At 41.4% G+C, this 13,684-nt stretch overlaps 1 protein-coding gene across 1 annotated transcript in view; it reads left to right on the top strand.

Moving 5' to 3' along the window:
• ANKMY2 (ankyrin repeat and MYND domain containing 2) overlaps window positions 1-13,490 on the top strand; it is a 30,902-nt gene extending 17,412 nt beyond the window's left edge. Inside the window, exons 4-10 of the mRNA XM_039524440.1 lie at window positions 1,379-1,477; window positions 2,758-2,918; window positions 4,313-4,527; window positions 5,333-5,468; window positions 8,412-8,540; window positions 10,868-11,009; window positions 12,596-13,490. Coding sequence (XP_039380374.1) covers window positions 1,379-1,477; window positions 2,758-2,918; window positions 4,313-4,527; window positions 5,333-5,468; window positions 8,412-8,540; window positions 10,868-11,009; window positions 12,596-12,819 — 1,106 coding nt within the window. The 3' untranslated portion in view covers window positions 12,820-13,490. The remainder of the gene's footprint in view (window positions 1-1,378; window positions 1,478-2,757; window positions 2,919-4,312; window positions 4,528-5,332; window positions 5,469-8,411; window positions 8,541-10,867; window positions 11,010-12,595) is intronic.
• Window positions 13,491-13,684: the final 194 nt, after the last annotated feature.

Genomic DNA, 13,684 nt, shown 5'->3' with positions numbered 1-13,684 from the left:
GCGCAGCAGGGTGAATTCTGTTTAATTACATTGAGTTCCTATGAAAGACACTCCCTTACTGAAGGATGGGTGGAGTTTTAAGACTCTCCAACTGTAGCTTTTAATAAGCAATGCCACTTTAATACTTCTGAGGCTTGTCAGATTTAGTCTTTCTGTTCAAATAATGGCTGCAAGCAGATTGTAGTTCCTCTGAATGTATTTAGCGAAACTTTGGCAAGGGATAGATCCCTCACCCAATTTCCTTCCTCTAGGGATTGATCACTAACAGTTCACTGCATGTATCTGATTCTTGAACTTTGAGCTCAATTTATTATTTGTCACTGGTCATATGGTATTGTTTCTGTTCCCTGATTTAGATAAGCAATAATTCTCTTACAATCAGGAAAAGGGCTTTAAATCTCTGAATGAGGGGTAGAAGATAAGGATTAGGGAAGTTTGACTCTTTTTTTAAACTTTTTCCTTTCTGGGTCACTCAAATCTTTTCCAAAGCATAATTCCTAGTGAAATTAATATAAACTCTTAGCTAGGTGTGGAGACATTAGTGTAAAATATTAGTTAGACGTAGAGTGAAATCAGTGGTCCACAATTTCCAGTATGAATACTCCTGGATGTTAGTTTTCAGCCTTTTAATCTTTGAGCTCAAAAAAAAATGTGAGCACAGCTGAAGCAGTGTCACTTTAAGATTAGAGCAAATGCAAGAAACATTTATATTTTTTCCTCCTTTATAGTCATGCCACCCTAGTCAGCAGTCCCACAAAAACAGAAAGTAAAGGAAGAGCACCTCTGGAAAATAGAACCAACAAGCCTGGTCACAGGTGTCTTTATTAGTCTCCTTGAAGGGCACCAGTTAAGTGATATAATTTTGCCATCAAATTTAGCTTCATCGTATTTATTTGGTATTTATCCCAGCCTGAACACCTAGTTCCCCTTGGGAAGAAAGAAACCATCTGTTCTCTGCTCTACGCTTCTGCTCCATAATAGTACTGAATTTGTTCTTCTTTTAGAAGACAAGATGCTGTAGTTGTACTATCAAACTAGAATAGCAGGCCTTGCATCTATATTGCTACCCACTGGGGGTCCAAATCTTGGCACTGAGAGATACACACTTGATTCAGTGGGAATTGAACATGCATAACTGAGGGGAGAATCTGACCCTGGGAGTGTGAATTTTTATTCCTTGGGCTTTGCAAATAAGAGAAAAATACTGTTGGCTCTTTAATCCACTGTTTTAAACCAAGGACATCAAGGATTTGTTGTGTCAATGTTGTCCCTTTTAGGTTTTGAAGTTCAACTTGAAGTTAGCTACTGGTCTTCTCAAATTATGTGCATCTACAAAAGACAAAACAAAACTCTGTATGTCTTCTCTCTTCAAATACAGGCAGCAAAGAAATCACCTGGATGATGTTAGAGGCTGGAGCAGAGACTGATGTTGTCAACTCTGTGGGAAGGACAGCAGCTCAGATGGCTGCCTTTGTGGGTAAATTGAAATTATCTCCTAATTTTCACCAGGGCTGTAAGATTATATGGTTTGGTGGATTACGCCGTTTATTCTTGGAGGAACATTACTTCACATTTCTGCATTAATTGATTAAAAACAGGGGATTAGATTTTATCCCATGTCTCCTCCTATAATGAGCGAGCAGACAGTCAGATTTCATTCTAAACAATGTTAGAACATCTATGATCCTCCACTCTGCTGAAATCTGTGAAGATAGTTGCTATTGTGCTAAAAGTGTGTAAATTACACTGGGTCATCACTTTCCAAACCATAAGACAGACTGGGAAGTTCTGATGTAGACTTTGCCACTGACTTGCTGTGGATGAGTCATTTCACCCTCTGCTTTCCCCACCTATAAAAAGGGAAATAATAATATTTACCAGCCTGCATCCCAGATGTGTTAGGAGAATTGTCCAGCAAGTTTTACTTATCTAATGGTTACAGCAGGGTACTGTAGACCTGAGACCTGTTTCCAGCTCTGCTATTGATTTGCTGTGTGTCTTTGGGCAAAGCACAAAGCCAGTCTGTGCCTCTCTTTTCCCATCTATAAATGAAGATCCTTATGCACCTTTGCAAAGTGCTTTGAGATATTTATATGGCACTTATTATCCATATACAAAGTATTAATATAGCACCTATTCTCCTCCCATCCAAAAGAAGGTATGTGATTAAGACTCTCTAGTTTCTCTGGTTACCTGTTCCTTTCTCATGAATTAACTAGTGCTCTAAATCCTGAGATCGATGTCCAGTTCCAACAACCAGTGTCTCATCTCGTCTCTTCTCTTAACACAACTTTGATTAACTGTTCTAATGTGTCTTAGGCCTGGGGAAAGGTCCCCCCTCCCCTGCTTACATCCCATGCATCCTATAGACAATGCTTTGACCTACTTTTGTGAATAGATTACTCTCTCAAAATGAATAGCAGGAGGGCGCAATTGCCAGAGAGCTCCTCTTGAAAACTTGCTGACACCAATATGACAGACCCCTGTATGTTTTTGAATAAGAAAATATGTGGGGATTATTGAGAGGAATACTGACTCCCCTCATGCTTAATATTAAATATATTATTAAAGGATCTTGGGGAGAAGAAATTAAGGGACTCTCTCTCTCTCAGTCCCTACAGCCTGACATCTTATATGTACTTATTTAGTGCCAAAAGTTTAAAAATTGTGCCAAACCAGCTCCTGTGGGTATTGGGGGTTGGGAGAGTAATAACTAAATTACATTTTCACTCTTAATAGCTTTTTTTAAAATTTTAGGTCAACATGATTGCGTGACCATTATCAACAACTTCTTTCCACGGGAAAGGCTAGACTACTACACTAAACCACAAGGACTTGATAAAGAACCGAAACTGCCAGTGAAGTTAGCTGGGCCTCTTCACAAAATTATTACTACTACAAACTTGCATCCTGTTAAGGTGCAGTAATGTATACATCTTCTTTATTGGCATAGGACCAGATTCTGTAACTCTTGTGTTGAGAATTATCTTATTGCAAAATAAGGCATTCTTTGAAATGAGAAGGCATGGCAGAATCTGGCCCATAATTACGAATATTAAATCTGAGATATCAAACTAAGTGGTATTATTGCATACTATGGCTTATACTTCATGCTCATGCAAGACATCATGAGATTTAGTATGGTACAGGTAAGTCACAAACTGAGCTCACATCTCTGGTCACAGAGGTTCATACTCTTGAAATAAATGCTTAAACAGGCACCATCCAGTCCTAAGCTCACTGTTCGTTCAATTAATGTGTCACAGCAGATGTCTTACCATTACTTTTTTTTCTTTAATCACTATTTCATTGCAGTAATGTCTGTTGCTGCAACTTTTGAACATATGTGCAATTGACTTATGTTTTTACCTATTGGTATAACAGTCAAAAAAAAAAAGAGCTATATTTTATGGCTTATTTCTTTGTGTAGCTCAGGAAATAAGTAGCCCCAAATTCCTACAGCTTGCCATTGAAAGTTAGCATTTGTCAGCTATCACCAATCTGAGATACCATAGTTTTCATCTGCATTTAAAATAGGAAATAGTTCAGGTACCATTGTGGTATCTATGGCATGTGCAAGCAGGTAATTATGTACAGCATTACTCAGAATAGCAGTTTGGGCACCTGTCTTTTGAAAGTGTTCAGTTCAATCTATGAACAGTCTGTTTACTGCACTCTAGGCTTACTTTAGGCTAACTCCATAGTGGTAAACCTATATCATGCAATGCCATCTTGTACATGCACCTGAGAGAGGTGGATGTTGGGCCAGGGTAATCATTATAGTGTTTTGGTTACACTGTAAATGATTTTAATTCTTGATACAACTTTCCTTTTTTAGATCTGTTTGCTGTTATTGATCAGTCTTAGGGCAGGTCTATACTAGAAGTGCTACATTGGTGCAGCTGCACCACATCTAGTGAAGACGCTCTATGCTGATGGGAGAGCGCTCTCCTGCCAGCATAATTACTTCATCTCCGTGAGAGGCAGAAGCTATGTAGGCAGGAGAGTGTCTCACACCAACATCACACCAGTGTGGACAGCACTTAGATTGCTGTAAATTGTGTTGCTCGGGGGGTGTAGTCTTGCTCTTAGTTTTGAAAGTCTTGGATGGTAACTATGAATTGCAGTATATTTATTACTCAGTAATATGCTCCATTAGCAAAGGAAGGAAGCACAACATAGGAAGAGAAAATGGACTGAAAAATGGCAGAGTTAGCTATTTTCATCCATCTAACCTACATGTTTTAACTCACATGCTTAAAGGAAAAAAGGGTTTCTCATTACATTAAACACTCTTCACTGTTCCCTGTAGATTGTGCTGCTGGTCAAAGAGAACCCCCTATTGGCAGAAGTAGAAGCACTGCTGAAGTGCTACAGAGTGTTGGACCTGATTTGTGAGAAATGCATGAAGCAGAGAGATATGAATGAAGTACTGGCTATTAAAATGCACTATATCAGTTGCATCTTCCAGAAATGTATTAATTTTCTCAAAGAGCGAGAGGATAAACTGGATGGATTAATCAAAAGGTATGCATTTATACAGAATTTAAAAGGAATCTGAGGATCTATACATAAATTAATTTTATACCTATCAAAAATAATGTGTCTATTAGGATGTCTATTACTCCCCAGCATAGACTTGAGCAGGCATGAAGCAAAAGTCCCATTTAAAGCCAGTGGAATTTTTGCTTCTAAGCCAGTTGGGTTTGTATATATCTTGGGTGGGATTTTCAAACATGCCTAAGTACCAATAGGCTATTTTGATTTAGGTGCTTAACTTTCAATGGTGTTGAGCATCTGGAGTTCCCACTGACTTCAGTGGATGTGTAGGTGCTTCTGAAAACTGGGTTATAAATGAAGCAAATAACCCTGTTTCTGAAATATTAAAATCAATTAATACAGCCGTGATTCAAGAATTAAGAGGATAAATAAGGGAAAAGAGGAGATATTTTGAACAAGAACTGTACCTCCATGTCTTATCATTTAAAACAAAGCAAAGCCTCTCTAATAAGCTGTAGATCTGGCATTGCTAATATTGGGCTAGGTAGTTGAAATACAGTGGATCTACATTTCCAGAACTTAGCTGTAAGTTTATTTTATACTTCAAAATTGTGTAATTACGTACAAAAAGCTTCTTTTGCATTTGTAACTTCACTGTGATTTTGGGAATACAGAATTTACTTTGAATCTGAATTTTAGCATAAAGTTGCAGTATGAGGAAGGCAGCCAGGGGGACAGCGGAGTAAACAACAGCCTGGACCATGCTTGTTAGTAAATGCTAATCATTAGTTGCTAGTGGATTTTCATTTAATTTTTGCTTTAAAAATTTCAGTCTATCGAAAGGCAGAGATACAGATGGTTTTCCTGTGTATCAAGAGAAGCTTATCAGAGAGTGCATTCGAAAGTTTCCTTACTGTGAAGCTACCCTGCTCCAGCAGCTGGTGAGAAGTATTGCTCCAGTTGAAATTGTAAGTGTCTCCCATTAAGCAAATAAGTGCTATTTTATAAACAGATTAACTTAGATAGCCCACATAGTAAAATCCCAATTATTCAGTTGAATTTAACATGTCTTTGTGTCCCTTGAGTTATGTTCCCTAGGATGCAAAAGTTTTGAATGTCCCCTGAGATATTAAAAAAAAAAAAAAAAATTGGGATTCTACTTCTTTAACAAATATAGTAGAAGTTCTGACCCCTGACAATTGGGTTTCTGTTCCCCTACTGTGGCTTTGACTGTGGAACATTATTTATTAAAAATCTTCACATCAGAAAACTAGAGCAGAGTACTTTGTATTTCTCTCTATTTGGCGAGGAGGCGAGAGATACACTCTCTCTCCCTGTTTCTCCTTGCAAAACTCACTCCATAAATTCAGTGGTGTTATGTAGCTTAGTAGCCTTATACTGCGCTTGGGCAAAACAGCAAGGGGTGTAAGGACTGCAGGATCTCTTGGGACTCTTGCAGTCATTATTTCCAATGGGCCAGAAGTGGATGGCAATAGGTGATGGTAACTTGGAAGAAAAGCATCTTTTTGAAACTGCCTTTATAAACGGAAGAAGCAAAATGAACAGCTGTTGGTATCCAGTGTCATGGATGCCTAGTAAGAAAACTAACTTTACATCTTCCCAGATGTGTCTGATAGGAGACTGTCTTTAAAGAGTGTTTTAATTGGCTAATAATAAATCTTGTACAAGAGACTTATTTTTCAGAGGAAAGCACATCAGCATCTGTTTCTGAAAGCTATGCAGTATGTGTGTTAAGATAAGGATGATTAATTTTGTGACAACTGTTATACACTTTAATGAATTACAAATATCCTTCATCTTACAGGGATCCGATACATTTGACTGTTCTATAGTTTAATTTCTGCAGTAGTAATCCGAACAATTTATCTAGATCAGAACAAAAGACAGCATAATGATTTGAATGTTCATACTCTGTCTCAAACTGTTTAAGGCACCCTTACAGTGGCGGCTTCTACTTTTTTCCCTCTATTCCTGGCACTCTCCTCTTCCCCTACCGACTCCCTTCAAATAAATCTGTTTCATTGCACAGGCTTTGACTCTTTTGGGCATACCTATAAAACACTAGAAGAATCTGTGCTATCAGTTACATTTGTTCAGGAGTACTTGATCTTAGGCATGCATAATTATGCAGATTCAGTATGAGAAAAACCCAGCCTCTTGTGTAGCAATTACTATCTTTCTCAGATGATTAAATGGTTTTAGATTTGTTTTTGAGCTGGAACAACTTGTTTGGTTTTTCCCCTCAGCCCCCGCCTCCAGTGTTAGCATCATTCCAGGAAGGGATTCTTAACACTTTCATAACATTACCAGAGTAGCATATAATGATGGCTACTGCTTGTACTTTTTGAAGGAGCAGGATGTCTGCAAATTGTATCTAGTATTTTAAAGTTTCCAGGTTGCAAATATTCAGTTTGGAATATTTGAAGAAATGGAACACTCCAGTATGTCAGTGCCAAGAGAAACTTCTCATTCTAGCCAGTACAGACACTAGTTTGCACAATCCTGTTGCATATTCTTTACAAACTGCCAACCCTAAGTGAAAAGAATATCAAAGTACAGTTCATTAATTCAGCCAACAAATACATTAAAAGGATGTTTTAATTATGACAAAACAACTAAAACAATGGAACATCGCATATGTTCTGATATCAAGACACGTGGGCATCTGTGTGAAATAAAATGAAGTGGTGCCCCATTATGCAGATATACTGGAGAACTGCTTCACCAGATGCCACAAATGGGAGTGAATACAACAAAAGTATGTTAATTTCAGCAGCATTAGATACAGGGACAATATCCATTGTTTCCAAATGGGGAAAGAACCTCAATCGGGAAAGACATTCTCTTTTAACATTTCCTCAAGCAATGGCACATAAGTGTTTTAAAAAAAATTCCATTGGAAAAAGCTTTTTGTTTATAGGCTCACAAAGGACACTTTGTAGTAAGTGCAGGGGTTACAATAAGAAAATATTAAATGTGACATTAAGAAGTCCTTTGTGCTCTATCTAAAGCCACACTTAATGCTAAAGTGGTACTGGGAGATACAGCTTTTCAACTTTAGATATGCTTCATCAGAAGCTTAGATGCTGCTGTGTTTGTGTACTGTTATCCTTTCGGGCTAATTCTGTCCAAGACTAATGTTGCACAGCTCCCCTTGAAGTCATCAGGTGTGCATGTTTAGCCAAGGGTAGAATTTGGCACTTTGTATCATAGACTTACTGGACCAGCTACAGTATTTTGAAAGCTACTATAAAAGCTCTGAAATCCTGGCCATCAGAGTTTTTGCAGATCACATGGTGGACAGGAATGGTGAGGGAGGATTTTGCACATCCACTACTTTCTAAAGTGATGGCAGCATTGGAATGTGGGTTTAAATATTCATTCTAAACTGATTAGCCTAAAACTGGATTTAAGCTTCTAAGATTAAATAAAATATTTTTTTCTCCCCTTCTTTAGAAACTGCAGACTAGACCAGGGGTCGGCAACCTTTCAGAAGTGGTGTGCCGAGTCTTCATTTATTCACTCTGATTTAAGGTTTCGCGTGCCAGTAATACATTAACGTTTTTAGAAGGTCTCTTTCTATAAGTCTATAATATATAACTAAACTATTGTTGTATGCAAATTAAACAAGGTTTTTAAAATGTTTAAGAAGCTTCATTTAAAATTAAATTAAAATGCAGAGCCCCCGGACCAGTGGCCAGGACCTGGGCAATGTGAGTGCCACTGAAAATCAGCTCGCGTGCCGCCTTCTTCTAGGAAACTTGTTTGATAGCAGGGTGAATAAACTTCTCAGTGAAACAAAGAGAAATAAATATACATGTCATATTTCTGCAGTCTTTAAATTATGTATTTTTCCCTTCTTTTTGCCCAACTTTTTCCTCTTCCCTCAGGGCTCTGATCCTACTGCTTTCTCTGTACTTACACAAGCAATTACTGGCCAAGTGGGGTTTGTGGATGCTGAATTCTGTACAACCTGTGGGGAAAAGGGAGCAGACAAAAGATGTTCAGTATGTAAAATGGTAAGAGACTATAGTTTAAAAAATCTGGAAGTTGAAGATGTGCCTTATTTCCAGTCTGAATTTGCCTATTTTTTAATGGTGAGACTAACCATTGGAACAATTCACCAAGGGTCAGGGTGGATTCTCCGTCAGTGACAATTTTTAAATCAAGATCAGATGTTTTTCTAAAAGAGATGCTCTTGAAATTATTTTGGGAAGTTCTATGGCCTGCGCTATACAGGAGGTCATACTAGACTAGAGATGGGCAAATTACGGCCCACATCCGGTGTGCGGGACCATCTTGTCTGGCCCTGGAGCTCCTGGCCAGGGAGGCTAGGCCCCCCGGCCCCTCCCCTGCTGTCCCCCCTCTCCCGCAGCCTCAGCTCACTATGCCACCAGCAGTCTGGGCGGCAGGGCTACGAGGTCCTGCCGGGCAGCATGGCTGCGAGAGCCGCCTGCTGTAGTGTATTAAATTGTTCCCCATAGGAATGTGCTAATTACAGAGCACTAGGACGGGCAGCCGTAACTAGCACATTGTAAGTAGCATATTCCTACAGGGAGCAATTTAATACACTGCACCCAGGTAGGGAAGGCTGTGCCTCCCCAAAACAGCCTGGCCCCCGCGTTCCCTATCCACCCCGACTGCCCTCTCAGAACCCTCGACCCATCCAATCCCCCCTGCTTCTTGTCCCCTGACTGCCCCCTCCTGGGACCCCTGCCCCTAACCGCCACCCTCCCCAAAACCCACCCCCATCCAATCCCCCCCGCTCCTTGTCCTGACTACCCCGACCCCATCCACCCCCGCCCCGACAGGCCCGGGACTCCACACCTATCTAACCGCCCCTGTCCCCGGGACCCCTGCCCCTTATCCAACCCCCCTGCTTCCTGCCCCCTTACTGTGCCATTCAGAGCACCAGGACTGGCAGCCGTAAGTAGTACACTGTAAGTAGCACATTCGTACAGGGAGCAATTGAATACACTACACCTGCCCTCCATACAGTTTCAGAACCCCAATGTGGCCCTCAGGCCAAAAAGTTTGCCCACTCCTGTACTAGACAATCACAATTGATGGTCCCTTCTGGCCTTGTAATCTCTGAATATATTACTGCCAGTCTGGAAAAGGAAGGTTACTTACCAGTAATTGTAGCTCTTTCAGAAATACTTGTATGTTCAGACTCAGGAGATACAAAACACCTGCTTGTGGTGCAGGTATCTTGAATCCAAGAAGTAGGAATATTTAAAGTCCCAAATAAGACTGTGTGGGTTAGAGGGCAGAGTTACAATACATTGTAGATTTCCTAAATTAATTACAGGAAAACAATAGTTTCCTTTCTGAGATAATGTATAGAATATCCACTCTGTGTGACCTTATTAACAGTTTATAATTGTAATTTCAAAGAAGTACTTAGGCTATAAAACATTGTTCCAATATCCTGATTATGGAGAGTGTAACAGGTTGGGGCCTCACCACCTGGCGCCTCCTGCTGGTGAATCTGGGAATTAGCTCTGTCCAGCGGAGCGCCCCCTCCTGGTGGTGTTTCGTCCGTCTTTCCACCCTCCATTGGCGTCTCTGGGCCTGCGTTGCTCCCTGCTCGGCAGCGTCCTCTTCGAGGCCACTGCCCTCTGGCAGTGCCCCTTAGTCCATCCGCACCCCCTTCCGGGGGTCTGTGATCAGCAGTCTCACACCCCAGCCACCATGTCCAACCACCCTCTGAGTCCAATCCCTCTTGTCAGGGATCTGGCGTAGTATAATGGCCGCTCCCTACAGCCAATGGCTGGGTGTACTGCAAGGGGCGAAGGGGGGGGACACCCAGGCCCGCCCTCTACTCTGGGTCCCAGCTCAGGGACCCTCTGGCAGCAGCCTCACTGTCCTCCTTCTCTCCCCTCGTCTGTCTGCTTCCCTGGGCTGCTTTCCCTACGGCCCCTTGCACCCGTTAGGCCCTTCCCTTCAGGGCCTGCAGCCTGGCGGCTATGGGCTCAAGCTCTCTAGCCTCCCCAAGCCTGGCCAGCACTGCACTGTCTGCTGTGCTAGTCTCCACCCTTGGAGACTGACCTTCCCCTCTCAAAGGCCTGGGACAGACTGACTGCTCCCTTCCTGGACAGCCTTTATATGTGGCTGAGCCTGGCCCTGATTGGCTCCCTCCAATCTGGGCCCTGATTGGCTCCCCATAAGCCCTTTTCTGATTGGATCCTTGTCTGCACAGGCGTCCTGGCCTGCCACAGCCCACTCTCGCAGGGAGTGGGGCAGTCCACCCCACTACAGGGAGATAAAGCTAAAAATTTAAAGTTAAACTATTGTACAGCCCTGTTACATGAAGGTGAAGTAATGGCTCTGGAAACTTTTTCAGGTTATTTATTGTGACCAGAACTGCCAGAAAATACACTGGTTTACCCACAAAAAAGTTTGTAAGACGCTGAAGGAAGCTCATGAGAAGCAAGAGCTAGAAGCTGCCAAAGAAAAACAGAGACAAGAAAAAAAGCAAGAGAGAGGTTAGGATCTACAGTTTGCTAACTAAAATTAATGCTGCACTAACAAATTCTACTACAAGAAGCAAAAGTAAATTCTGTTACTGCTAAGGGAGGTTTAAGAGAATGTCTTGGTTGATAGAAAAAAATGGCAGTAATTGTTGGAATGCTTGACTTCTTATTTGTGAAAGCATAACTTTTTGTATACAATACCAGAAATACACATGACGCTTGAGTACAATCGGGCACCAAGAATTCTAACTTTGCTGTTTCAAATCTTAAAGCTCTGATCAAAAAACCTGAAATCCTAACTGTATAACTTCACTGTATAACTGGAAGACCAACTGACAAGTTGAATAAAAACAAAACTGCCAACCCACACACTAACCCACTGTCCGAAAGTTTAACTCCGAAGTTAATTCTTTGCTATATTGTGGGTATAGGGAGAGGAACTCTTGTGTGAGTATGTAGGGGGTGGCTATTTTTTTTTTTTTTGGTTCTTTCCTTTCAACCACTAACAAAATGACAAACTCTGAAGATCCTGCAACAGAGTAAAAATGCGTAACACCCTTCCTCCAAAACAATTTTTCTGTATGTAATTCAACGGAAAGTCCCTGAAGTAGCATGCGTGCTCATTCTCACTTCCTATCTCTTAGCCCACCCTTCCCCATTTTATTATCACTACTTTATATGTTTTAACTTTATTGTAGGCAGTTACAAAATACAGGAGCCATGTCATGCTTGCCTTACTCACAGGAGAGTAGCTCTCCTCAGTTGGGCTATGAAAATACTACTGCAGAGCAGTTTAGTGTATCAGAAAACAACTCCACCTAGTGACCATCTCATGTAAAATTTAAGGAGCCAAAATGGGCTTTTTTAATCACTCTGACCCCTGAGTAGACCCTAGAGGTTGGGGGTACAGGAGGGTGCTCTGGGCTGGGACCAAGGGGTTCGGCGGGTGGGAGGGGGATCAGGGTTGGGGCAGGGGGTTGGGGTGCAGGAGGGGGTCGGGGTGCAGACTCCGGGCAGCATTTATTTCATGCAGTTCCCAGAAACAGCAGCATGTCCCCACTATGGCTCCTAAGCAGAGGCATGGCCAGGCAGCTCTGTGCTCTGCCCTGTCCACAGGCGCTGCCCCCACAGCTACCATTGGCTGCAGTTCCCAGCAGGGGGTGGCACTTGGAGCTGGGGCAGCTTGTGGCGCCCTCTGGCTGCCTCTACACTTAGGAGCAGGAGGAACATGCTGCTGCTTCTGGAGCCGCACAGAGTGGGGCAAGCCCCAGACCCCGCTCCCCAGCAGGAGCTCGAGGGCCAGATGCAGCCCCCAGGCCATAGTTTGCTTACCCCTGCCTTAGGCAGAATTCCTGTGTCTAAGGTCACTTAATGTAGTCCTGCTTCCTTATTACTTTTAGAAGAATAAATATTAGGAAACTTGTTTGATAGAAGGGTGAATAAACTTCTCAGTGAAACAAAGAGAAAGTACCTGCCAAATTCAGCTTTAAGAATAACAACGTCTGCTTCTTGTGTGAGTGTTCCAGGGGTTTGTTAATGATGGGGTTTATGAGATGTATATGTCTTTTTTTTTTTTTTTTTTTTTTTTTTTTTTTTAGATGAAGCACAGGTAGCTGATCCTAGTTCCACAAATGAGGAGCAGTCAGACCCTCATCCAGGAGCTACCAAAGAAGTGGATCCAAATCATGCAGTTGACAGAACAGAAGAAAGTGTGCTTAACAATGAGCCAGCGGCCCCACAACCTCGTCCTGACAATCAGTCTGAAAGTGAGACCAGCTTAGCTGACATTGCTGTGCAAAAAGTTCAAGAATCTGAAGAGTAAGATGATGCTGGGCAGGGGACTAAGGTCTTGGCTGAAGTCCCTGTACTTCAGTGTCACGATGCATATTCTATGTGGAATATGTTTATAGCCCTCACTGCATAGCATATGCAAGACTTCCTGTGTGAGATAGCATATGTCTCTTTTTTTCCTGAGTTAAGAAATAGGCCAGCATAATCACATACTTTAAACTCCATCATAGGTTGTCAAGACAAGTCATTTATACTCTGGTCAATACTATATTTTCATATATCCCTCTGGTTGTACCTACAATAAGTGTAGTAAACCTATGAATATCTGTGGAAAATAAGCCACTTGCTAGTGAAATGGGAAAACATTCAAATCACTTGGATTATCCTTGTTTTCAAAAATTAAAATCCTAAATATAGTAAATTTAAAGATTTTTCTCCACGTGCAATAAAATTGAAGCTGAGAGAGTCTTATGAAGTCATATGGAAGTTGAGCAGTTAAATTGCTTTAAAACTCTTCATGACTTTTTTTTTTTTGTTTTTTGTTTTTTTGAGTCTTCATCTAGATTCTGAACACTCTTCACTGTCTTCACTGTGATTAGTTAGTTTCCGCTATTGGTGCAGAGCAATATATAATTTGTCTGTTTTGTGACAATTTTCATTAAATGATACAGCTGATCCAGCTGTCTCAAGTTGACTGTGAAATGTATCTTTCAAATAATTACTTATTTGTTCAGAGAGACAAGACAGGTGAGGTGATATCTTTTATTGGACCAACTTCTGTTGGTAGAAGGGACAAGCTTTTGAGTTTCACAGAGCTCTTCTTTGGGCCTGGGGAAGCTAACCAGTGTGTGTAAGCTAAATACAAGGTGGGACAAGTTGCTACGGGTAAGTGGTTC

This window comes from Mauremys reevesii, linkage group 2 (genome assembly GCF_016161935.1).
Source record: "Mauremys reevesii isolate NIE-2019 linkage group 2, ASM1616193v1, whole genome shotgun sequence".
NCBI classification, from domain to species: Eukaryota; Metazoa; Chordata; order Testudines; family Geoemydidae; genus Mauremys; species Mauremys reevesii.
The sequence above is the reverse complement of the archived record's forward strand: the minus strand, read 5'-3'. Positions and strand labels throughout refer to the sequence as shown.